The sequence below is a fragment of the Mirounga leonina genome, unplaced genomic scaffold (genome assembly GCF_011800145.1).
Source record: "Mirounga leonina isolate KUSES-001 unplaced genomic scaffold, KU_Mleo_1.0 Mir_496, whole genome shotgun sequence".
NCBI classification, from domain to species: domain Eukaryota; kingdom Metazoa; phylum Chordata; class Mammalia; order Carnivora; family Phocidae; genus Mirounga; species Mirounga leonina.
Genome location: NW_023270783.1, coordinates 450,758 through 475,044, shown reverse-complemented (window position 1 = coordinate 475,044; position 24,287 = coordinate 450,758). Strand labels below are relative to the sequence as shown.

General features: G+C 38.0%; 1 protein-coding gene across 4 annotated transcripts in view; it reads right to left on the bottom strand.

Moving 5' to 3' along the window:
* DYRK1A (dual specificity tyrosine phosphorylation regulated kinase 1A) overlaps positions 1 to 24,287 on the bottom strand; it is a 149,315-nt gene that overhangs the window by 29,258 nt on the left and 95,770 nt on the right. For 3 of the 4 annotated variants that reach the window (XM_034990141.1, XM_034990139.1, XM_034990143.1), the window contains 3 exons: positions 11,404 to 11,600; positions 4,163 to 4,282; positions 1,829 to 2,017 (listed from right to left, as the gene is read on the bottom strand). In XM_034990141.1, coding sequence (XP_034846032.1) covers positions 1,829 to 2,017; positions 4,163 to 4,282; positions 11,404 to 11,600 — 506 coding nt within the window. The remainder of the gene's footprint in view (positions 1 to 1,828; positions 2,018 to 4,162; positions 4,283 to 11,403; positions 11,601 to 24,287) is intronic. The other variant, XM_034990142.1, reaches the window with a different exon arrangement.

Sequence of the window (24,287 nt, the reverse complement as noted above, 5' to 3'; positions counted from 1 at the left end):
ACTTGCTCTTAGGAATTAAAGTATGAGAAAATTAAAGTGAAGAGGAGGAGAAAAACATCACTCTAAACTCAAAGACTAACTATTTAGGGAAAACTAAAAAAAAGGAAAACAAAGTTTAGAGAGTCTGCTGTATGGCCACAGTTTTCATGGTAGATAACACATTAGTTAGAAAAATGTCCTGTTGAAGGCAACTGCCTCAACAGGTGGTGTAATTTTCAAGATGGAGATAGCGATTCCTCTATCTAGGGTGTTGTTCATCGCCTTACTAAAAGCTGAGCCTCAGAAATGCCTCTCCTTAACAGACTGATAGAGAAGAAGCTGCTTCTCACAAAAAAGTAGTATTTCATTAAAAAGGACTCCCAAAATACTGAGAAACCCTGACTCAAAGAAAAAAGAGCTTACAAATCAAGGAAAAGTTCTCTGAGTTATGTACAATTACCGAAATTCCTTGAAATCATGGAAAGGGACAGGTATTTTATGTAGGTGACATGAGGGCCTTGAAGAGCCACACTGGAATTACAGAGGTCTTCTAGCAACCTTGCGCGTATCTCCTTACAGGTTTAATAGCTACAATTTTTCTGGGTCTACACCTGTGACTGCTCATGACCTACTATCTACTTTTTGTCCTAAGCATGATTAGACTGACACATGAAGAATTTTCCCTCACAGGTTGAAAAGAGGCATTTTTTCCTTTATCTCAGGGCAGGAACAGGTAAATAAGAGCATGCAGGTTCCACACACACAAAAAAGGAGATAGTTCAGGAAAAGTCCTTTTGAACCCCATTCTATCCTCATTACTGAAAAGTCAGAAGAAGTGTTTGGACTGCAAGTTAATAATGGACTCACCACACAGAGTGTGCAAGGCAAAGGAGACTACGATCAACAGTAAAGCACACCTCAAACCAAACCAAACCGAGTGACTCGATGAGATAGGACTGACAAGCGGGAGCAGCTGGGGGGTCCACAGCCAGAGAAAAAGTTTCTTTTGATGAGATAGGACTGACAAGCGGGAGCAGCTGGGGGGTCCACAGCCAGAGAAAAAGTTTCTTAAAAGTGCAAGGATGAAGGTGTGATGGCTCTCAGTCTGAGCACAGCTGATACAAGAGACAGACGTATTCAGGGTTTTGTGCTTTGTACTGAGGCTGGATGGGCAGGTGAGGAGGGTAGAGCTGTGCGTGGAGGAGAGGACAGAAATGAAGAGAAACACCAGGTCTCTTGGGAAGCCCCTTCCTCACTCTTCCTGCCAGAAGCTGCTGAATGAGGCTTTCCATCACAAACCACCCCATCACAGTATCAGCCATACTGGTGCTGTGAGAACAGGAAGAGGAAATCCTAAAGACCATCTGTCCACTTCAAGGCCTGGTAGCAGAAGATAAGGTGAGAGGAAAACCCAGGGCACAGCCCCTGGCTTTCCCAGACTCCAAAGAAGTGACAGGGCACCTGCTGTGCCAACGGAACTCTTATCTTTCTGAAGAGGAGTATCAGACAGGAAGGTAATTATTTCTAGCATCCACATCAAAGAATCATCTACAGACTATACAAAAGGGGCAATACTTCCTATTAGTGATTACAATCTACCACTCAGTCATTAGTAAGATAAGCACTAGATAGCTCTAGAGAGTAAATATGGACAAGGAAAGTATAATGGAATTTTTAGACCTGATGTAGTTTTACTAGCTTTAAAGAACTATGATAATCCAAATACTCACATATCCATTGTTTACATGGATTTACAAACACTGAAAGCATACTACTGAGGGAAAGGTGTAACAACATGATTCACTAGGAAGTTCTAATTTAGGAAATTCAGCATTTTCCATTAAATTACCTGTCCAAAGGAACCTTTGCCAATCAAGGAGTCAATTTCGTAACGATCCATCCACTTCTCTCCGTTTTTTACAATATAATCATAGTTATCATCATCATAACCATCATTGTAAACCTTCCGCTCCTTCTTATGACTAGAATCGTCTCCCTGGCCCTGTTGGTGTCTTCGCTTCTTTTTTGCATAGTAAACCTGAAATGAGAGTATACAGTGCTTACTGTATAATTTAAATCTTTGGGGGTTAGCGGGAGGCATATACATATATACACACATATATATCATATATATCAAGAATATATATGAGACAAGTCTGCCATCAGGAGGAAACTGATGAATTTTTACCCTTCATTAACAAATACAAAAAAATGAAATTAAGAATTTTCTACAGTTGCTATCTGAATTACATAACACTGATATATAACCAATGAAAAATGTCTACCCTGAAATTCACTTTTCAATAATACTGTTTGTACATTTTATAAATAGATATTAAGTGACTAGTCCAAAGTAGCCCATTCAAGAAGACTAACAGGGCCCGATTTACATTTATTTCTTAAACTAGGGTAAAATTTGTATACAATGAGGTGGCATAGCTCTTAAGAGTTAATATGAGGGGTTTGGGGGGAAAAATATATAGAGATGCCGATGTAATCAGCAAACGCCAAACCAAATAAACAGCATTTTCATCCTCCTCATGTCCATATCCTGCATGCCCTCTGCCAGTCCATCCCAATTTTACATTTGCTCTGAAGGCAAAAAGTTTTATTTTTTTTAAGCTTTTATTTATTCATGAGAGACAGAGAGAGAGGCAGAAGCAGAGGGAGAAGCAGACTCCCCGCTGAGCAGGGAGCCTGATGAGGGACTGGCTCCCAGGACCCTGGGATCATGACCTGAGCCGAAGGCAGACGCTTCACCATCTGAGCCACCCAGGCGTCCCAGAAGGCAAAAAGTTTTAAATATGAAAGTTGAGATATAGATGAAGTGAAATTCTACTAAAAGGCCCTCTGAGACACGCCCAGTTTTTAAGCCTCTAACAAAGTGACAATTAGTGAAAACTAGCCACTCCCTCCCTTCCCCCACACTAAAGGCCATTAATCCTGTGGCTGATCACAGTTGAGTTCTTTTCCTTCTATGTGTTTTTCTTACAAAACTGTTTCTAATACCAGTAAAAAATAACAGGTAGACTAGGCAATAGTCCAAGTAACTGGTAACTAACTGAGGAAATTATAAGGTACACTGCATAGAATAACATCAGAACAACGCTTGTTTACAAGGTGGCCAAACAGTTAAAAACAAGCTTCAGCAAAGCTACTGTTAAACTTTTTTCACCAAAGCGTAACAATAGCTTTGTTAACAATTTCCAGATATTAACAAACTGACATGAATAAACTGTTAATAATTTATCAGATTTTTCAAGTAATCAAAAGCTAGTTTGGCACATCTTCTCTTGCCACACTGCCACAGTAACAGAACGACACTGGCATTAAACAGCGTCAAACTGCAGTAAAATTTACACATACTTAAGAATAAGAACATCCTTTTAGTTAAACGGCTCTAGAGCTGGTAGAGAAGCCTTTAGAAGGACAGGACGCAGGGCTCCCATGAAGAGGAAAGGAGGGACAAGCACATCCACTCTTCTCCAGAAAAGTTCATTTCATAATTAATTACAGAGCTAGAGCTGAGGCTAGAAGCAAATGGCAATTAAGTCAAAGGTCTAAGACACCAGAAAAAAAATGTTATGGAAGTGAAGGGCCAAGTTGGAATAGGAGTAATTCAAGTGCTCTGGTTTTTGTTGTTTTTTTTTTTTTTTATTCTATTTACATCCACCAAAAAGGCTTTCAAGTATCTTACAATAAAAGAACACACATAAAAATTTAAAAGACAATTTAAAACCACAGAAATATAAATATATCAAATAAACTAGGACAAATGCCTGTTAAATGGGTATTAAATAGATCTCTGAGCTTCCTGACATCCATGGCAAAAACAGAAACAGATATATAAAAACTTAAACAAAATTCTAACATATATATAATTTTACAGTGTCATTATTCCCTTCCTTTCTTCTGAGTTGTTACAGAAATAATATCTTACCATATATTAAAAACAACTTTAGAAGTTATCCCCAAGTATCTTAATTTTTGGCAGTCTCTGTTAATAGATCTTTTTTCTTTTACATGATTATAATTATATTATCTATAAATCATTAACTTACCAATAATCAGCAATATTACAATCACTGGGAATAAAGTTTACTGTATTTAAAGGGGCCACAAAATAACTTTTCTGTCCTGGTCTATTGTAAGATATGCTGTTAAAACAAATCAGTAGTCTTACCTCATTAATATGCTTATATGTTTTGATCAAGTCAACAGAAAGTTTTCTCAAGGGAGCAGTTGCTGGATCACGGAAGGTTTGGGGCATCCGCCTCTGTAACATGACAATATCAGGCATCACCTTAAATAGACAGAAAAAACTAGCACTTTAACTATACTTCACTGGTATAAATCCCTTCTCTTCTGCAACCTGTGTGTATGTATTTTAAAAAAAAAGACAACTACATTAGAAGATTATACATCCTCTCTCAGTTATCTCTTTCAACCGGATTCCAATGAGGACAACCACTGGAACAAATAAATGAAATTAGAAGATAATGTGCCAGCTGCCCAAGGCTTTCGATCTTGTTCCTCAGATTAAACAGTAGGAGCAGACCCCCGGGGGCCAGGAGACACACAGGATGCTGCCCAAAGAGGGCTTCTCCACCATACAAGGAAACGCTCCTGAATTATTCCTAAAGCCTCACTTGGTTGACAGCAGGCAAAGACAAAGACAAACCCCACGTTTGGCTTCCCAGGACAGGATTTCAGGACCCACTTGGCCCCACGAAGCAAAGCAAGGCGGCCATGGAGCAGGAGCAGAGCATGGCACTGCAGAAGTGCAGCTCCCAGCACCCCCAGACTCTAGCTGAGATCTACACTTGTTTCTTTCTTTTTTTTTTTTAAAGTGGGCTCCCCGTTCTTGAGATCAAGACCTGAGCTAGGATCAAGAGTCAGACACTTAACCAACTGAGCCACCCAGGAGCCCCTGCACTTGTTTTTTTTTTTTAACACAACTGAGGAAAACATTCTCATGATAACATGCCCGACCTTACCCTCCATATTTCCTTTCCCCCTTAGCACCTATCACCACCTGATATACTATATTTACTCATTACTGGTTTTAGTTTTTTCTCCTTCTCCTTCCACTACACGAAAAACTCCATGAGGTCAGGGATTCCTTTGTTCAGCGTTGTATTCCCTTTGCCTAAAACAGTGGTGGGCACATAGATGTTTAATAAATATCTGTTGAATAAACAAATGAATCCATTATACCAAAATCTCTACTTACAATTACATTAGGAGCTGATCACAAATAAGTTGCAGAAAACACCTTAAAGCTCATGAAACTTTTAAAAACTAATTTCAACCATATTCCATTAACAACCCTCCCTAACCCCGCCCTAATTCTAAACTGCATCTCCTTCATCATCCAATAGGTAGTCAGAGTTCAACTGTGAGCTTCCTGCTAGATGGGGGATAGAGCAGAGACCACCCTCCATACACATACTGAAATGGCATGTCAATGATCCTGGACTACTGTTCATACCCTACTCTTCCACCAGTAAAGGGGTCCCAACTAGGATCAACAGATCCTCAAAACCAATTAATTATATCAAGGTACCTACAGTCACCACCACTAGCCATCCATGGGTTCCTGTCTAGCTCTCACAGACACTGAAGCCAGGAAAATCTACTGAGCCAGAAGCCCCTAGAGCACAGCCCCTCTCCAAGGATGCTCAGGTCAATTTGACGTGCTGAGAGACAGCAAATGCATCATACCAAGGCCTCACAGAAATGTCTGGAGTTTTGGGATAATTAACCAACTTAACCCACACTAACTAAAAAGAGAGTTGGTCTGTAAGGTGACAGTGGACCTAACAGGAAAGAATCACCATCCCCTTGGTATGAAAAGATGGAATGATCATGGCAGTTTCCCAGGTACATGTTCTCTGAAACCAATATTAATTTCAGTTTCCTCTGCCTCTATACTCAAACTCTAAAAAGCTGTTATCCAGATGGCAAATTTACTGAATTACTATAGTAAGTTAGTAATTATCTTTTCTCATGATCCTCTCCTCCTTAAGGTTCCAAATAAGGTTTAAGGGGGTAAAAATCTTCAGTGGTTATAACTACTTATCTGAAAAGATAGCAGCAATTAATAAGTAAATCTGAATTACTGAATTTTTCAAATATATACAGTTTCATTTTGCTAAATATAAAGAGTATGTACAGTGAGGTTCACAGGACATTTTATTCTTATACTATTCCTTAGAGATGTAATTTAATGAATAAACAATATTGGTAATAAGCATGTCAATTATTTTTATGTTAATGAATGCTATAAGCATTTAAAATACTGGAAAAGGTTTCCCTTCACAAATTTCCTTTTTTATTTTTTAAGACCCTGGCATTGTTTTCATGCAGGGAATTTACTCCAACAAGACCCTTCTTGGGAGTGCTGGAACGCAGCCACACCCCACTATGAGGTCTCACAGAACCTCAACCAGTGAGGTATTATGTTACTACTGTAAGAGAAGTTGACAGGAGGTATAACTGTTAGAAACAAATGATTGCTTAAGTCATTAATAATAAAGTTAGAGTAGCAAGTATTTGCTACACACTCTATTAGGAGCATACATATTTTTGCATCTCTCATATAATCCTCTCAACAATCTCCTGAGAATGCGTAGTTTTCCTGTCACCAGCTTACAAATGCGAAACCCAAGTCTCTGATGTGAACTGCTTGCCCAAAAGCTCCCCAGCTCATAGAGAGCACAGGTAAGATGGGATCCGAGATCCTGCAAAGTCCCAGGCTCTACACCGTAACACTAGGCCAAGAGGTCCTGGTCATGTTTAGGCCTCCATTGTAACCCTTTTAGTTGAGTCATTTTTAGGCTACTTGTAGGACAACATAATTGAGTTATGCTTAATAAACACCAACAAAATAAGCATATGAATTTATTAAAAAGTCATATACAAAACTGTGAATGTGTTTTAAGTTTTTAACTTGCCCATCTACAATTCCACTGGTATTTCAAACATCTGAAAAACAGAACCAGTGACTACATCTTTCCACGAATAATTATTCTCACTCAACACACCAAAATCACACAATCAAGACACCAATTTTTAATATACAGGACATACAAGAAACTGGATAGGAACATAATTTTGACTGAGTAACGATGGTTTTCCCGCGCTCAATAGGAGCGTGTGCCGTGTGCTTGCCATTTTATAAAATATCGCTAACCTCTTTCCAAAGTTGGCCAACTCTGCCTATGAGGCCAAATGATTAGCTAATTCTAAATACCTTACTTTTCTTATGTAGTTCTCACAATAGAAATTACTACTTCAGGAGCATCTGTATACATAAACCAGATGTGTTCTGCCCACAAACAATCGGCCTTCAGACCAGACTACATTTCATTGTTTCAAATGGCACCTTGTACAGAGCAAGTGCCCAAACTATATGGGAAGAACAAACTAAATAACACTCCCTTCACTAACTTTCATTGTGATTTCATGTTAGGTAGTCAAATCTTCTGTGTTTTGATACTGTGCTGCTATAAGCACAAATCCACATTTAGGAAAAAACATTTCCAAACACTCCGTTACACATCTTCACTGGATTCAAGGCTGGCCCCTAAGCATTTATTGCTTTCTCCCTTTCCTGCTTATCATCACAAAGCCAGAAGAATGTAGAGGAACAGAGCAAGCTCCCTTCTTCCCTTCCACAGTTAGAAGAAAACCCATGGTGTTCAGAGAACCCAGGAAGGAGCTCATCAGGCTGCAAGTGGCTGCTCCCGTCCCTCAGCCGCCCCAAGTGTCCCCACAGCAAAATGGCAAGTTGATGAGCTATCCTACTGTTGCCTCAAGCTATCTGGCTCTGGAGTTAGAAAAACCCACATCCCCAGTGCTCACAGTTCTTGGACCTTTCTGGGTGCAAACACAGATCACAAAGTGAAGAAAAGCACAGTTTGCATACCCTGCTTAAATGAGTTACAAGAGCTAAAACAATCTTTTTTTTTTTCTTGAAAAGATTCCATAGTGTAAGCTGCAGGAATTTATTTAAAAACTGTTTTCTTCAGTGTGGAGGTGCCTCAAAAAATTAAAAATAGAGCTACCATATGACCCAGCAATTGCATTCCTGGGTATTTACCCCAAAGATACAGATGTAGTGAAAAGAAGGAGCACCTGCACCCCAATGTTCATAGTGACAATGTCCACAACAGCCAAACTGTGGAAAGAACCAAGATGCCCTTCAACAGATGAATGGATAAAGAAGATGTGGTCCATATATACAATGGAATATTACTCAGCCATCAGAAAGGATGAATACCCAACTTTTGCATCAACATGGATGGGACTGGAGGAGATTATGCTAAGTGAAATAAGTCAAGCAGAGAAAGTCATTATCATATGGTTTCACTTATTTGTGGAACATAAGGAATAGCATGGAGGACATTAGGAGAAGGAAGGGAAAAATGAAGCGGGGGAATCAGAGGGAGAGATGAACCATGAGAGACTATGGACTCCAGAAAACAAACTGAGGGTTCTAGAGGGGAGGGGGGTGGGGGGATGGGTTAGCCCGGTGATGGGTATTAAAGAGGGCACGTACTGCATGGAGCACTGGGTGTTACACGCAAACAATGAATCGTGGATCATTACATCAAAAGCTAATGATGTATTGTATGGTGAATAACATAACGTAACAAAATAAAATTTTAAATTTAAAAAAATAAATAAAAACTGTTTTCTAGCTTAATAATACCCAACTCTATCCATTTCATTTATATTTATCTCATATTTTCATATATAATGAAGAATCAGGAACACTATTTTCTGCCTTCCTTGCTACTGTGAGAGCCACCGACGCAGCTGAAAACCACAGGCAGCACAAACCCAGAGTTACCGGCAGAGGCTAAGAACCATGGAAGGTACCATGAAAATGCTCACGGCTCAAAGCGACTGAGCATTCCTAACATCAAGCACAGTTTTCTACAATTACTTTTACTACATTTCGCTTGCTTCCTAAATTTATCTTTTGAACAAAACTGGGTTTAAAAACTTGTATAAAACACACCACTCATACAACCAGAAATAAAATGTTAAAGTTAGCTCATTTCAATTACTTGTTCAATAAATCTTTTGGGGGGGGGGAGGGGAAGAAAAAAAACCCTGATAGGATGATTAATAAGAAACCATTGAAATCAAGTAATAAAATTACAGAAGTTTACAGCTAGACTTAAGTTTAGAGAAATTTAGGTTTGGAGGGGGGGTTATAGTCTAAGGTCCCAATCTTACATTCAAGGAACAGACAGAAGGGCCCATGTGACCTGACTCACCTCACACAACTACATCATGAGTCAAGACCTTGAGCCCATGTCTTAGGACTTGCAGAACATACCCTATCAGCACACAGTTTTAGTGTTTTACACTTCAGTTACAAGAAAAACCTCTTCTAATCTGCCTCATTAGGTTCAGAAATTTCTGGGGTTGGTAGAAATATCTGGCTGAATACTGTTACTTAAAAGACATTCTTTTTACATCATATGAATCTTTAAAAATATTTTATAACTTAAAATGGAAATACTAAAGGAATTATTTATTTAAAACCACCCACAAATGTTAGTTGTATCTAAAAACAGGTACTGCACTAACTGAATTACCTACTACAATAATAAAACCACAAAGTAACTCTAAAGGACTGGAATTTTTTCTAGCCCTCCATAGACACCGGTGTTACAGAACAGAAGAGCAGTGTGTCTAAGAAGAAAAGAACCTAGCCTGGACCTCCAAGTCTACTGCTTCAACACTTGGAGAAGTCACAGACGGGAGCTTAGTCTGTTCAGCTGTAAAATATTAAAAACAGGCGTCCTGCCTCAGAGGCTGCTTTTTGAACTGAGAAAATGAATCCAAACATACCGTTTCTTAAAAGTACAGGTGACTCTTGAACAATGCGGGAGTTAGGAACACCAGCCCCCCACCCCATGCAATTGAAAATCCATGCGTAACTTCTGACTCTCCAAAAACTTAGTTACTAATAGCCTACTGCTGGCCAGAAGCCTTGCCAATAAACAGCTGATTAACACATACTTCGTTTATTATACACTCTATTCTTACAATAAAGTAAGCTAGAGAACGGAAACTATTACTAAGAAAATCATAAGGAAGAAAAATACATTTACATTACTGTATTTATCAAAAAAATCCACGTATAAGTGGGTTCGCTCAATTCAAACCTGTTGTTCAAGGGCCAACTGTACAATGCAAATGACTCGCTGTGCTATTACTACTTTTTGGATGTCCACAGAACTTTCTTCTGGTATACAAACGCTTTCCAGCTTTGAACATTCGACCAACTGCTCCAATTCTCAAACATACACCTTCTCAATTTACTACACAAAGCAAATTCTTAAGTCTTGCCATAATTCAACTTACCATTAACTATGAATGTTATTCACACGCTTCATATATTTTATAAATGCAAAGCCAGATCAACTACTGACAAAAATCTTAATACATACAAGGGATGCCCCCTAATCATAATGTTACTTTACTATAGCCAATTTCATTAAAACCATATACTACTGAATTAGAAATAAAGCACATTTCCTTCAAATAATCCAGCATAAGAAATACATTGAAATTTTCCAAGTTTTTGATCATTTGATATATTAAATGACTTAAAGAAAACAGTGGCAACCCCAATTCCTAAGTGCATGGAAAAAATCCTTGGTCAGCGTTCATCATACCCTCCATCCCAGTACGGAAAGAAATTTTACCTCAACCATAGTTAGTAAAAAAAAATTCTCCCAAACCAAAAATCAATGTAGTGATGAATGCAGTTAATTCAGGAAATATTATGAATGCACACCTACACATTTGCACATACGAATACGTGAATGTATAGCGAGAGATTTCTACACTTACTCTGTTAACTACCCATTTAAAAAAAAAAAAAAAAACAGCTGATTCTCTAGTCTGAATATTAAAATGACCAGCAAGGTTAATTCACATTACATTTTTTTTTTTTCATTTTAAGAAGTTTCGTACTATAATAAATGTGCACTAAAGTAGTTTATAACAGCATAAAATCAGCTCTGTAAGTTTGTGATAATGGAATCTGACTTGTTTTCCTATAACTTTGTTTTTCTACTTACCCCCTTTTCATAAAAATAAGCTTCCAGTTTCTTCATTTGAACTAATATTCTTTAAAAATAACTTTTTCCCTCCCTATTACAGAATGAGAGAATGTGGTTATGGTTTATGAGTATTTTTTAATTAAGTGGGATACACAGAAAAAAGAAAAAGCCAACACACTTTTTAATGCATACTTATCATCTCTCATCAATCCAGAATCTCATGTGGCATGTAAAACTGAAAACCATTAAACCATTTTTGTGTATTTACTGTTCTCCCATTTTAAGGAATAAACTACCACACCAACAAACAACTTCTGATATGTCATAAACTTACCTGGTTAGTTAGAGGTTGCTGAATCTGGTCAGAATAAGATAAGGCAGAAACCTGTTGGTCACTTATGTTTGGCTGGCGACGGTCACTGTACTGATGTGAATGGGGCATCTGTCCAGCCATCTGAAGGCCAGCAGCATGGAATGAAAATGACGGTGCAAGCCGAACAGATGAAGGTTTGCATGCTGAAGTCTCTCCTCCTACGAGAAGACAACAAGTGAAGTTGAAAGGATGTATTTATATCCTAATGTCTGCATCTTTTGACCTATATGATAGTTCCTTCCATAAGGACCTTAGGATGTTCGAACATATTAAAAACTTCTAAAACTACAAAGTGCAAACAAGAAACTACACTTGACACAACAGTTCTGTTAAACGGTATAAAATATAGTGATTTAAGTGAGTGTCTATAAATCTGAAGCAAGAGAAAATCTTAAGTAAATCTTTTTGTAAAGCAATAGGAATAACAACCCTTAATACTTATTTTCACTTATGAGATTTTCATCGAGAACTGTTAAGCTGCGCAAGAATATCTGATTTCTTGAGAAAGGCCTCTCCGATGGATCAGCTCCTTTGAAACCAATTCAAAGGAACACTGCTGAGATGCTGCTTTGCACCTGCCAGGTGTATGCAATCAATATTCCAGCATCCCCCAAACCAAGTGAAAGATCTGTCTTAACGGTGCTCGCCACTGACACCAGTAATTAAAAGTTGAGCATACAAACACACAGGCACAAATTCACAGGATGCTGGATTCCTCCAAACTCTTCGACACAGTCCTAAGAGCACCCAGACCTGGCAAGCTCACTGCAAGTGTGAATGGCCAATAATTATCCCACAAGTAGGCTGGGACCGCACTCATGATTTTCATCGTAGACATGGAAAATTAACACTTGGTCAAAAGCATTTAGTAGTTAATTAATAAAAGTTAATTCTTCCTTTAAAAAAAGAAAGAAAAGAAAAAAGAACTTTCTTCCTAAATTTAACCACACTTTTAATCACAGACTAAAGCCAAAATGCGAAGTGCCAAACCCTGGTCAACAAACTGAGGACCCAGAATTCCGGTGCTTGTCTTCCTGAATACACCAGCTAACTGCAACCATACAACAGACCATACCGTTCAGCACCAGGGTGCTCTTGCTAACGTACTGTTTCAGACATACAACAGCGCTGGCCCAACAGTGCAGAGCACGGATGTTCAGCCAGACTGCTGCAGTCTGAAATTCCAGCTCCACGCTTACTGACTCTGTGGCCTTGCACACCTAACTTCCTAAAAAATTAGAGTAATATCCACCTCAAAAGCCTGTGGTGAAGGTTAAGTGCTTTCATATGTGTAAAATACTTAGAATAGCTCTGGCAATTAATAAATGGCCCAATATTGGCTGCAACTGCTGTATTGTGATGTAAAGAATAGAGAGAGTACCCACTTTTGTGGGGCTAACAACCTCTAATGGAATGTCACACAGACTCCCCAAACTGAAGAGAACAAAGCTCAATTCTCTCAAAATACAAGTTCCACTTCTATTTTCTACCACAGCAAATGACACCGTCTTCCACCCAGTCAATCAGAATCAAAGCTCCTGGAGTCCAGTGAGAGTTCTTTTCCTTCACAGACTAACCTCATGCAAATAGCCGCCCAATCTTGCTGGTTCTACCTCCCATAACATTCAAATACAGTCACTTCTCAGCTCCAGTAACCCATGCCTCACTTAGAGGACTAAAACAGATTCCTAAAAGCTCTTTTTATCTTTACTCTGCCCATTTCTGTTTTCTTCAGGAAGATACTAGAGTGACTTCTCCAAAGTGCACATCTCAAGGCCTCCACCCCCACTGAAACGGGACTATAACCTGCCTTGGCACGCCTTCAGACCTTAGCTTCTGTCTCCCTCCATCACAGCATGAGGTCCTTAACGCACCCACAGTACATGATCAATAAATATCTGCTGAATAAGTAAAATGACAGTGTTACTATCATCAAAGATGGGGCAAGTTTCTAAACATTTCATTACTCATACTAAAAAAATACAGTCAATTTAATTACAGTCAATTTAATTACATAATTAACAACGTTGTTCAGTTAAAAAAAAAAAACTGGGGGGGGAGCACCTGTGTAGCTCTGTCGGTTAAATGTCTGCCTTCAGCTCAGGTCATGGTAGGTGGGCTCTCTCCTCAGCGAGGAGGCTGCTTCTCCCTCTCACTCTCCCTCTGTGCTCTCTCTCAAATAAATAAATAAAATCTTTTTTAAAACACTGGGAATTTATCATAAGGATATAATCGAGGACGCTCACAAAGACAGGGAAGAATGTTTATCCTGGTATCGTCTACAACAGCAAAAAAAAAAAAAAAGGAAACCTAAATGTCAAGTAATGGAGGGAAAGGGAGGCTTCACATTTGCGTGTTAAAATCACAAAAAAACGGGGAAGGAATATAAACATATATAAAAAAGATTGAGTTCTTTGATACATATATAGCTCTTATAAATAAACCGTAAAAACAGTAAGGCCCTAAATGACAAATTACTTAACCACTCTAGGTCTTAGTTTCCCTATCTATGCAGCAGAGTTATTATTATACTAACCCTATTCCCTTAGGTCTATTATGAAGTTTTTTAAAATAAGACACCACAAGTAAGCCATGAATAATGGATCCTAGTACTTGAATAAAATATTAGCTTCTATTATCAATGTCATTATTATAGACTATGTTTAAACTTACTTATAATATATAGAAATAAGTATAAAATCATTAGTATACAGCTTAAATAATTATCAATTGAACCTGTGACAAGGAAAAAAAAAAAGGCCATCATGCCAGAAACCCCCCAACACCACTCCATGACCCTCTCAATCAATACCCAATTTCCTCTACCCCAAAGTTACTATCTTGACCTCCAAAACCAGATTAGTTATAACTCTACATAAATGGGTTTGTTCACTTCATGTTATAAGTTGTGGTTTATTCATTATCATTACTTTTTGGTATCCCATCATGTGAACATGTGATGATTTACTTATCTCTTTGACTTCTGATTGACATTTGGATTATTCCTAGTTTAGAGCTATTATAAATAATGCCACTAGGAAGAGTCTTATTAAGTGTCTTTTGGAATATATAGAGATGCTGTTCTGCTGTTTTTCCCCTAGCAGTATACGAAAAATCCCCTCTGTTTCATTCCTTCAGTAACACTTAGAATCATTATTCTTTCTAATTTTCAACCATTACTGGAGGTGTGTAGTGGTACTCCACTAAGAGCTGAACTTATATTTTCCCAGTGACTATGATCATCTTTTGATTTATTTATGGCCAGTTAAATACCCACTTCTGTGAAATGCCCATTCAGGTTGCTTTTCCATTTTTCTATCAAGAAAGTTTTTTTCTTATACATTTCTAAAACTTAAAACATTTTATTTGTAACATATTTTGGGTATGAGCCCTTTATTGGCTATAAGTGGTTTGCATTGTCACCCTCTTAATGGTGTTTTTTAACCAGCACAATCTCTTAATTTTATCACCTTTTGTTTTAGAATTAGTATTTTTGGTGTCCATTTAAGAAATGTTCCCTTATACCAAAGTTATCAAGAAATTCTACATTACCTTCTAGAAGTTCAGTTTCACCATTCACATCCAGATGGACAATGCTCTTGGATTGGATTTCTGTGCATGTGTGCCAAAGGAATCAAGTTCCATTCCCCCGCCACAACCCCAAATGGACATTTGATTGACTCAGGACCAATGATTAAAAAGATGAACTTTCCCTGCTGCTCCGCAATGCCATCTTTATCATAAATGACATGCCCAGGGCGCCTGGGTGTTTCAGTCATTAAGCGTCTGCCTTCCGCTCAGGTCATAATCCCAGGGTCCTGGGATCGAGCCCCACGTTGGGCTCCCTGCTCAGCAGGAAGCCTGCTTCTCCCTCTCCCACTCCCCCTGCTTGTGTTCCTCTCTCATTGTCTCTCTCTGTCAAATAAATAAAATCTTAAAAAAAAATAAATAAATAAACGACATGCCCATATGTGTTTAGATCTGGTTTTAGATTCTCTATTCTGTTCTACTGGACACAGACCTACCTAGATTTCTTAAAACTTTGTGTAAGAACAAGCTAGTTTTAATATCCAGTAGAGAATTTTGTGGTTCCTCAAGAATGGTTTGGTTAGGGGCGCCTAGGTGGCTCAGTTGTTAAGCATCTGCCTTCGGCTCAGGTCATGATCCCGGGGTCCTGGGATGGAGCCCCGCATCGGGCCCCCTGCTCCGTGGGAGGCCTGCTTCTCCCTCTCCCACTCCCCCTGCTTGTGTTTCCGATCTCTCTCTGTGTTTCTGTCAAATAAATAAAATCTTAAAAAAAAAAAAAAAAGAATGGTTTGGTCATTCTTAGCCCTTTGCATGCCCATGTATGATTTAGAATTAGCTCATCAAAATCACAAAACAAAAAAAACACATGTTGGCACTGTGGTTGAAACTGCACACTGTCCAATCAATTGACTGCAATTGATCCAATCAATTATGTGCATTAAACTGAACAGTGGACTGTTCAATAGTTTTTTGCAATGATGAATTTATCAGCATTGTCTAATAAGCAGCTACTAGCACTACTAGGCATTTGAACAGTTTTTATTTTTTCCTTCCTAATCCTTATTCTTCCTCTCGCCTTATTCTACTTGCTGTTGTCCCACTATGATACAGTGATGATCAGAAGAGGAGATATAGGTACCACTGCCTTACTCCCAATCTCAGGAAGTAAGCTTTCAACGTTTCTCTAGTATTGTGGTTACTGTGGGTTTTTAATGGATAACTATTATCAGATGAATCAAGTTCCTTTCCAGTCCTAGTTTGCTAAAAGTTTTTCCTCACAAATGGATGCTGAATTCTATTAAATGCTTTTTCTACACCCATTGAGATGACACCAGTTTTCTGATCTACACTGTTAACACAGTGAAATACACTGACTGATTTTTTAATGTTAAACTGACTTTGCGTTTCCTGGAACACAGTTTGTTCATGATTATCCTTTTTGTGACAATTCACTGATGAAACCACCTGGCTTTAAGAGTTTTCTTTGTGGGTAGTTAAAAGTTAATAATTAAAAGTTGTCTTTCTTTAAGAGGACTACTGAAATTTTGTATTTCCTGGTGTGTCTGTTAAGTTGTAGTTTTCTAATAGTGTATCTTCATGTACATTTCAGACACGCTGGCATCAAGCTCTTCATTATACCCTCTAAGCTTTTCTATCAAGATGTAGGTGTAATTGTAGTGATACCCCTTCAATTCAGCTCTGGTTAATGAGGTCTTCTCCTACTTTGTCATCAGTTTAATCAAAAGTTTACTAATTTTATTAAGTAACCTCTTTTATATAGGGTTTTCTATTTCTGCTCTCATCTTGTTCTATCAATTAGCAAGAGAGGTATGTTAAAAATACTCCGTTTAAGCATGTTATTGGATTACATAAATTTAGAGTTGTTCCACCTTCCTAATGAATAAAACCTTCATCACCATAAACAGCCCTTCTTTATTTCCAATAATACTTCCCCTTGTCTGATATTAGTATGGCTATACCACGCTTGCTCTTATTCTTGGTGTGGTATCCCTTCTGTCCACCCTTTACTGTCAACTCCTCCCGTTCCCTTATTTTAGATTTGTCTTTTATGAACAGTTTGTAGTTTATAAGTTTATTTAATTTACGAATGTACACTAATAAGAGTGCATAAGTACACTGTAACTATACTATAGTACACTATAACACATAACTGTAAGTTTACCCAATATACGAATGTACACTAATAACCTTTCTACTTATTCCAACCATTTTATGTTCCTTTCTTACCTTCTGCCGGACTGAAATTTCTATACCTCCCCGACACGCAAATTATTTTATTATTTTTTAGTTATCTTATACATTACAATAGAGATTACTAATCTTTGACTCATAAAAATCTAATTATTGTATACTATTGTTGACTTAGGTATGTATACACACACACACACAATCACAAGACTTCAACTAATCATCCAGCATGGGTAGAATCAGACTCAGGGATACATTTCGAGGCAGAGATGGATGGATAAATTTTGTGATATCCAGACAGCTATGAAAGAAATACAAAGAAAGGGCTAGCTGCTACTTATTATGGTGATACTAGCCTCCTAAAATATGCGTTTTATTTTCTGAATCTAGATCCGATCAATTATATGCATTAAATTCAACAAGCACTGAGAGGTTCCTATGGCACTGTTTGGGAGTGACAATGACACCCATGATCTGTAACAGCACCTCACAAACTTTAATGTTCTTACAAATTGCCTCTGAATCCTATTAAAAATGCAGATTCTGATTCAGTACATCTAGGATAGGGCTTGAGAGTCTACATTTCTAACAAGCCACCAGATGATGCCAATGCTGCATCTAAAAAACAATATAACTGCTTAACTTAATAAAAGAAAGCTATTTTCCAACTAATCCAATTAGCAGATAATCCAAACATAACCTATACTCCTCCCCCCCAAACCCCCCAGGGGGTTTTTCCCCCCCCCCCCCCCCCAACAGATTTGCCTTCCTAGTTAGATATTTGGGGGGTTTTTTTATCATTATTAAAACACATACACATTCCTGTGCAGGGTGGTGTACCAGGTGACAAAGAATCCAATGTTCTTTTTAAATTTTACTGTAGGTAATTTGAACATGGGTTAACAAGAAATAACTTTGTTTTTCGCTTATAGAACTTTTTTTAAATGTTTAACTATACCATTTATCACAACTCCTTAGTAACATTACCAGTTGTGAGGCTGCATACAGGTGTATTTGCCACATGCTGTCTCCTTTCTTAGCTCAACTGCTGTGTGTGAAATGCAGAAAGATATGCAAGTTTGATTTCCTCCCACAATGCCAAAAAGTATTTAAGTTATCCATTCATTCATTCCTCTCTTATGATAAGACTCCAAGAAGGCAAACTAATACGAAAATTTCTTGTCAGCCCGATTTAATAATTAGGCCCATTACCACGGCTTTTATTCTTTCCATTTCCAGCTTCCCTTTCAATTCAAATGTTAATAAGAACAAGGACTCAGTTCATCCTATGATGTTAATAAAGTATTAGGTTGAACTGTAGGAAACTGCTAGTATTAGACCTCCTTTGGCCTACAAAACAGCAAGTTCATATGGTTTAACCTGACATCTACACCATACTATATATAATCCTTGTCCAACTAAACTAAAAATTAGCTCTAATATTTTAGCCCAAGAATGCATCAAAATACATGCTGCAACATGAAGTCTTGTAATTTAATGATCATCTTATAATATTTAACCCAAAAGTATCTTCATAATCATTATTTGGAGTTCAGTTCCAAAGTAACAGTTTAAATTGCTGCCAAATAGTGTGAAAGACAAGTTGGAGAAAAGTATGCAAGTAGGGTCCTATCTGCAGTTTTTATTTCTTTCTGAACAATATGGATCTTTTTTTTTTTTTTACCATGAGCGGGTTTCTAAAATCTCATAAAAATTGTGTTGGTAAATAGCTTACTTAAAAACAAACAAAAAAAATGAAGTAGCTTTTTCATTCCACTCAGGTACTATATGTTCTTTTTAAATTTAAAACCAGAGACCATACACTAGTAGAAGTTAGCAGTGATTCTACAGAGAAGCATTCCAAGAACAGATCTGAGACTGGGGAGATGTCAAGCCACAAAAGGCAGAGGTAGACATAGAGCAAACATCAAACAGAAAAGCCTGGGAGCAGACCATGAATGAAAAAAACAGCCGAATATTTACCTCTGATGTTAAGACCCACAAGTAACACCACCTGTAGCTAACTTAAATTTCTTTGGCTATTAATATGTGGAGAGAGGACCGACCATTCTTGTGGTTATTTTAATTCACATTTGATTTCAAAGAGAAAGAACAATGTTAAAGAACAAAAATAAATGAAAATAATTCGAGTTAATTACAACTATAACATCCAAAGGGTGGAAACTCTTACGAGGCCAAGCTTCTGAGACAGACTCCCCTAAGAAAGGAAGGGAGGACAACCAAGACTATATGGGAAAAATGTGCAATGTCACTAGCAGCAAGACATGCCCATAACAGAGGAGAAGAAAAACGTCAAAGGAATAATAGCCAACTGCACTTTAAATGAAGTGCTGGGAATACAGGCACAGGACTAAGAGGGTAACTGAACATAAGTCCATGAAAAAAGTTTTGTTCACCAAGATATCATCAGTACCAAGAACAGTGCCTGGCACATGGCCTGCATTCAATAAATATTTGTTCAATGAAACAATGAACTGAATCCATCAGGAATATTTAGAATATGAAGAAATGGTTGAGAAAGGGAGGGAGAGAGCTGAAGGGGGTAAGGATGAAAGAAGTATTTTTACAATGAGGGGCACATGAGTCAGAAATAAAGAACAGTCTAATCATAGCACAGGCTAGAGGAGTCAATTTGTCTTACTCATTTTTATATCCCAAGCACACAGCACACTGCATGGCTCCACAGTAGGTGTTAAATAAATACAGATTAAAGTCATACCATGTTAGGGCTCTGTCAATTATCTAATGATAAGGACAAATAAATTCATTTCTTATTACCCTCTAGTTAGTGGCCAGTATTTGTCATGACAGAATGCGCGTGCACGTACACACACACACACACACACACACACAGTTTGTTTTGACCGACTAGCCAAAACAGCATATTCAGTTGTCTACAAACACAATGAAATTGCTCGTGTAAGATCTAAATAAATGCTCAGGTTTTTCAGTCTGAAACTTTTTAATTAAATTTGTGCATTAAATTATGAACAATAGCAATGGGATAGATTTAAAAAAAAAAAAAGCATGTATTTTTAAAAACCTATAACATCAAACTTCCACTTCTGAGCACTTCTGAGTGCCTCATAACTGAACTACCCCATTCACCATGAGTAGCTACAAAACTGGTCAGACACATGAAATAACTGTTTCCAGACACTAGACAACAGGCAGCGTAGAGCTGTGATCCCTAAGAAGGAAACAAAGCTGGCGAGCTCCACAATCACCCTGGCTTTCTATCTGGCGACAATTTCCAGAGTACGATTGTAGAGAGAGGGAGCCCAAATATAATAGTAGTGGTCTTGCTGAGTGGGGAAGAGACCAGTGTTCATGGCTACAGAGCTGGCAGGAATTTGTGAGGCAGGCCACAGAAAGAAGGAAGCTTTGCAGAGAAGGCGCTCCATTAATCTACACCTAGAAATCCCCCTGACTCAAATACGAAGCTGCCCAAGCGGCAGGTGCACGTCCGGGAGGGTAGGCAAAAACCAACTTGCCAGGGAGCGATGAGGTGAACCACTAAAACTCACACAGGACCGGGAGACGGTAAGTGCTCCCATCAGCCAGGCTGGAAAAACCCGGAAAACACCACAGCCGTTCAAAACAGACCCCCAAAAATCCACACTTCAGGAGTAGAGCTATCCTGGCCCTCCAATAAAGGTTGCCATCTGCCTGTCCAGACAGACACTGAAACATACCTCAAAGGATCAAGATGGTGTGCAGTCTGCCAGGACAAAATTCAACACCTTTGAAGGGACAACAAAACCCAGATGCTCAACTACCTCGCATTCTTAATGCCCATAACCAATCAAAAATCACCAGACAACAAGGTGCACCTGGCCGGCTCTGTCGGTAGAGCAGGCAACTCAATCTCAGGGTTGTGTGTTCAAGCCCCATGTTGTCTGTATTCAGGAGGAAAACAAATCCATCTATAGATCTAGAAATGATAGAAATAATGAAGTTAGCAGAGAAAAAACAGGTATAGAAAGGTTTTAAAATATAAGGGAAAATGTAAACAAAATAAGAAAAAACAGCAAATCTTGTTTTTTTAAGTTTGTTTATTTAAGTAATCTCTGTACCCAACAGGGGGCTCCAACTCAAGACCCCAAGATCAAGAGTCACATGCTCCTCCAACTGAGACAGCCAGGTGCCCCAAAACAGCCAATCTTAATAGATAAATAGAAACTATAAAAAGAAACCAAATGGTAATTCTAGAAATGAAAAATAACTGTAAATAGGGGCTCCTGGCTGGCTCAGTTGGTGGAGCTTGCAACTCTTCATCTGGGGGTCATGAGTTCAGGCCCCACACTAGGCAAGGAGTTTACTTAAAAAAAAAAAAAAAGAAAGAAAGAAAAATAACTGAAATGTAAAATTCACTGAATGGATCAAATAGCAGATGGAGCACAGCAGAAGAAAAGATCAGTGAATTTAAGAACAATGCACTATAAATTAATTAAACTGAAAATAAGTATAAAATATAATGGAAAAAAAATATAAACCAAGCCTCCAAAACCTTCAGAATAAAGTCAAGCTAACATTGCTATTTAAAGGAGGCATCAAAAGGGAGGGAGAGAGAAATTCGGGAAAAAAAATTTATGAAGAACTAAGTCAAAAGTTTTCCAAATCCAACGAAAAGTATCAACCCACAGATCCAAACTCAATCAAGCCCAAGCAGTGTAACCCCCCCCCCACACACACACTAAGACGCTCAATTGTTAAAAATCAATGATGAAGAAAAAAACCGTAAAAGCAGCCAGAGGTGGGGAAAATACACATTTACATAGAGCAGAACCACAGACTTCTCATCAGAAATCATGCACACCAGAAAAAAAAACAAAGCAACCTCTTAAAATGATAAAAGAAAGACCTTTAACCCACAATTCTATATCCACTGAAATAAACCTTCAAAATGAAGGCAAAACACTTTCAGACAAATGAAAGTGAAAAAATGTTTCAATAGCAGACTTGGCACTCCAAAAATGTTCACAGTTCACAGAAGGGAAATGATTCCAGACAGAAACTGAGATCTATACAAAGGAATACAGACCAACAGAAATGGTAGAACTGTAAATAAATAGTAAGGACATTTCTCATCAGTATTTTTAAGAGATAACTCATTGTTTAAAGCGAAAATAACCACATACTGTAGAGTTTATAACATACATAAAAGTCGTACAGGTGACAACCACAGCACCAGGGACGGGAGAGAGAAAACGGAAATACACAACAGCATAACTTAATTAAGGCTGCACATGGTAAGTCCGCAAGCACCTACCAAGAAAGACCAGATGGACAGATAACTAGGATACAGAAAATCTTACTTAACCCTACAGTAAATGGGTCCTTAACCCTTTCAATTACAAAAGGCAAACCAAACTCTTAGAGCTGAAATAAGAGGTCAGGAACTTATTTTTAGTAATAGCATCTGAACACACAAGAAATTAAAATAGTCATCCAAAATATAGCTGCTGGATTCCAGAAATTATTATACTGTACACAATATAACATGTAATATGGTTATATTTATATGGCCCCCAATATTCTAAAATTATCAAGTATTTTTAAATAGTAAAAAATAAGCAGATAATAATTTTATAGGTTATCAATAGTCATGAAAATTCCAGGTAAGTATTTTTTTTTACAGTATCCATAATATAGAAATGTTTCATCAGTAATAAACCCATTTTTCCCCATTTTCCAGAAAACAAGGTGCAAGCAACCTTTGATCCTTTAATTTCTAGGAATTGGAGGGGGGAGTGCTTGAAACAAAAGACAGATACACAAAGATATACAATGTCTCTAGAGATACTTTAGAGGTGAGATTACACTTTTTATGAATCCTTAAACCCCTTCATCCTGCTTTGTTCACTACTGAATCCCCAGGACTCAGAACAGTGCTCAGCACACAGCACAAGTTCTGTAAGTAACTGTTGCCTAACTGACTAAATGAGTAGTATAAAAGAGCACAGACATTCATCAACTTATAAATGTGAACCCGCCATTTGTAAAGTGAATCTACCACTGGAAGATTTAGAAATGCCAACACAAAATGGAAGATTAACATGCTGCAATAAATTAAACATACTTTAGGTATGATTACCTGAAATAACTGATTTGAAATAACTGCGACCAAACTTCTAAAAAACTGAAAACAAACACTTTACCAGAAAAAATACACGCGAAAGAAAGCACTTTATTTAACACAACTAAAATAATCACTTGCATAAAGTGTTCACAAATATGCTTTTGAGGCAAATACAATATAAAACAGTTTAACTTCATGATTGTAGTTGAATGATCCTTGCTGGCTTATAACGGTCTTAAATTTATATATTCTCTAACCGCCCCCCCCCAACACACCCCAGTCCTTTGGGGGACAAAAAAAGCAAACTTGTTTCTAATAGAAGTTTAATTTTAGATGTTGTTTCACTGGACAGCCCTGCAGAGGGGCAAAAAATGACGCCTTCCAGACCAGCAGAATCCAGGGAACAGCACGAGGGAACAGCCAATGAGCCAGGACCTGCTGAAGCAGCCTTTTCAGGAAGATCAGTGTCTTAATACAAAACCAGCGTGTCGGTCATATATACACGGTCTGAACTACAGGAGTTTCCTCCTAGCAGAGTATTAAAAAGACATCATTTATTCAAGAGGTAACTAATCGGGCTAACCCGAGACCAATCCCCTAAGAAAGACATCTCCAACCACAGTGAGAGTATCTAGAAGATATACACAGGATGCGATGGCTGTTCTACCAGGCATCCAGATTAATACCACAGAAAATGAGATTAACTGGAGTCCCAACTAGACCATGTGTACGAATGCCAGCCACTTCTCTTAACGGAACAAGGCCCCTCTGACGGAAACCATTCTGACGGCAGCCATTCGGCCTTCAGTAAGTGTGCCGGTCATAAACATGTCAAGATTTCAAGAGCTTTACAAAATGACCTGTCATTCAAATCGACAAATTATATTAGTTATAATCAAGGAACTAATTCTTTCAAGCAAGCTAAGAAATTATCATCACTCAGTTTACATGCTATGCCAGATCCTGAGATTCCAGTGTCTTTCAACAAGAGAAATGAGGACGGCGA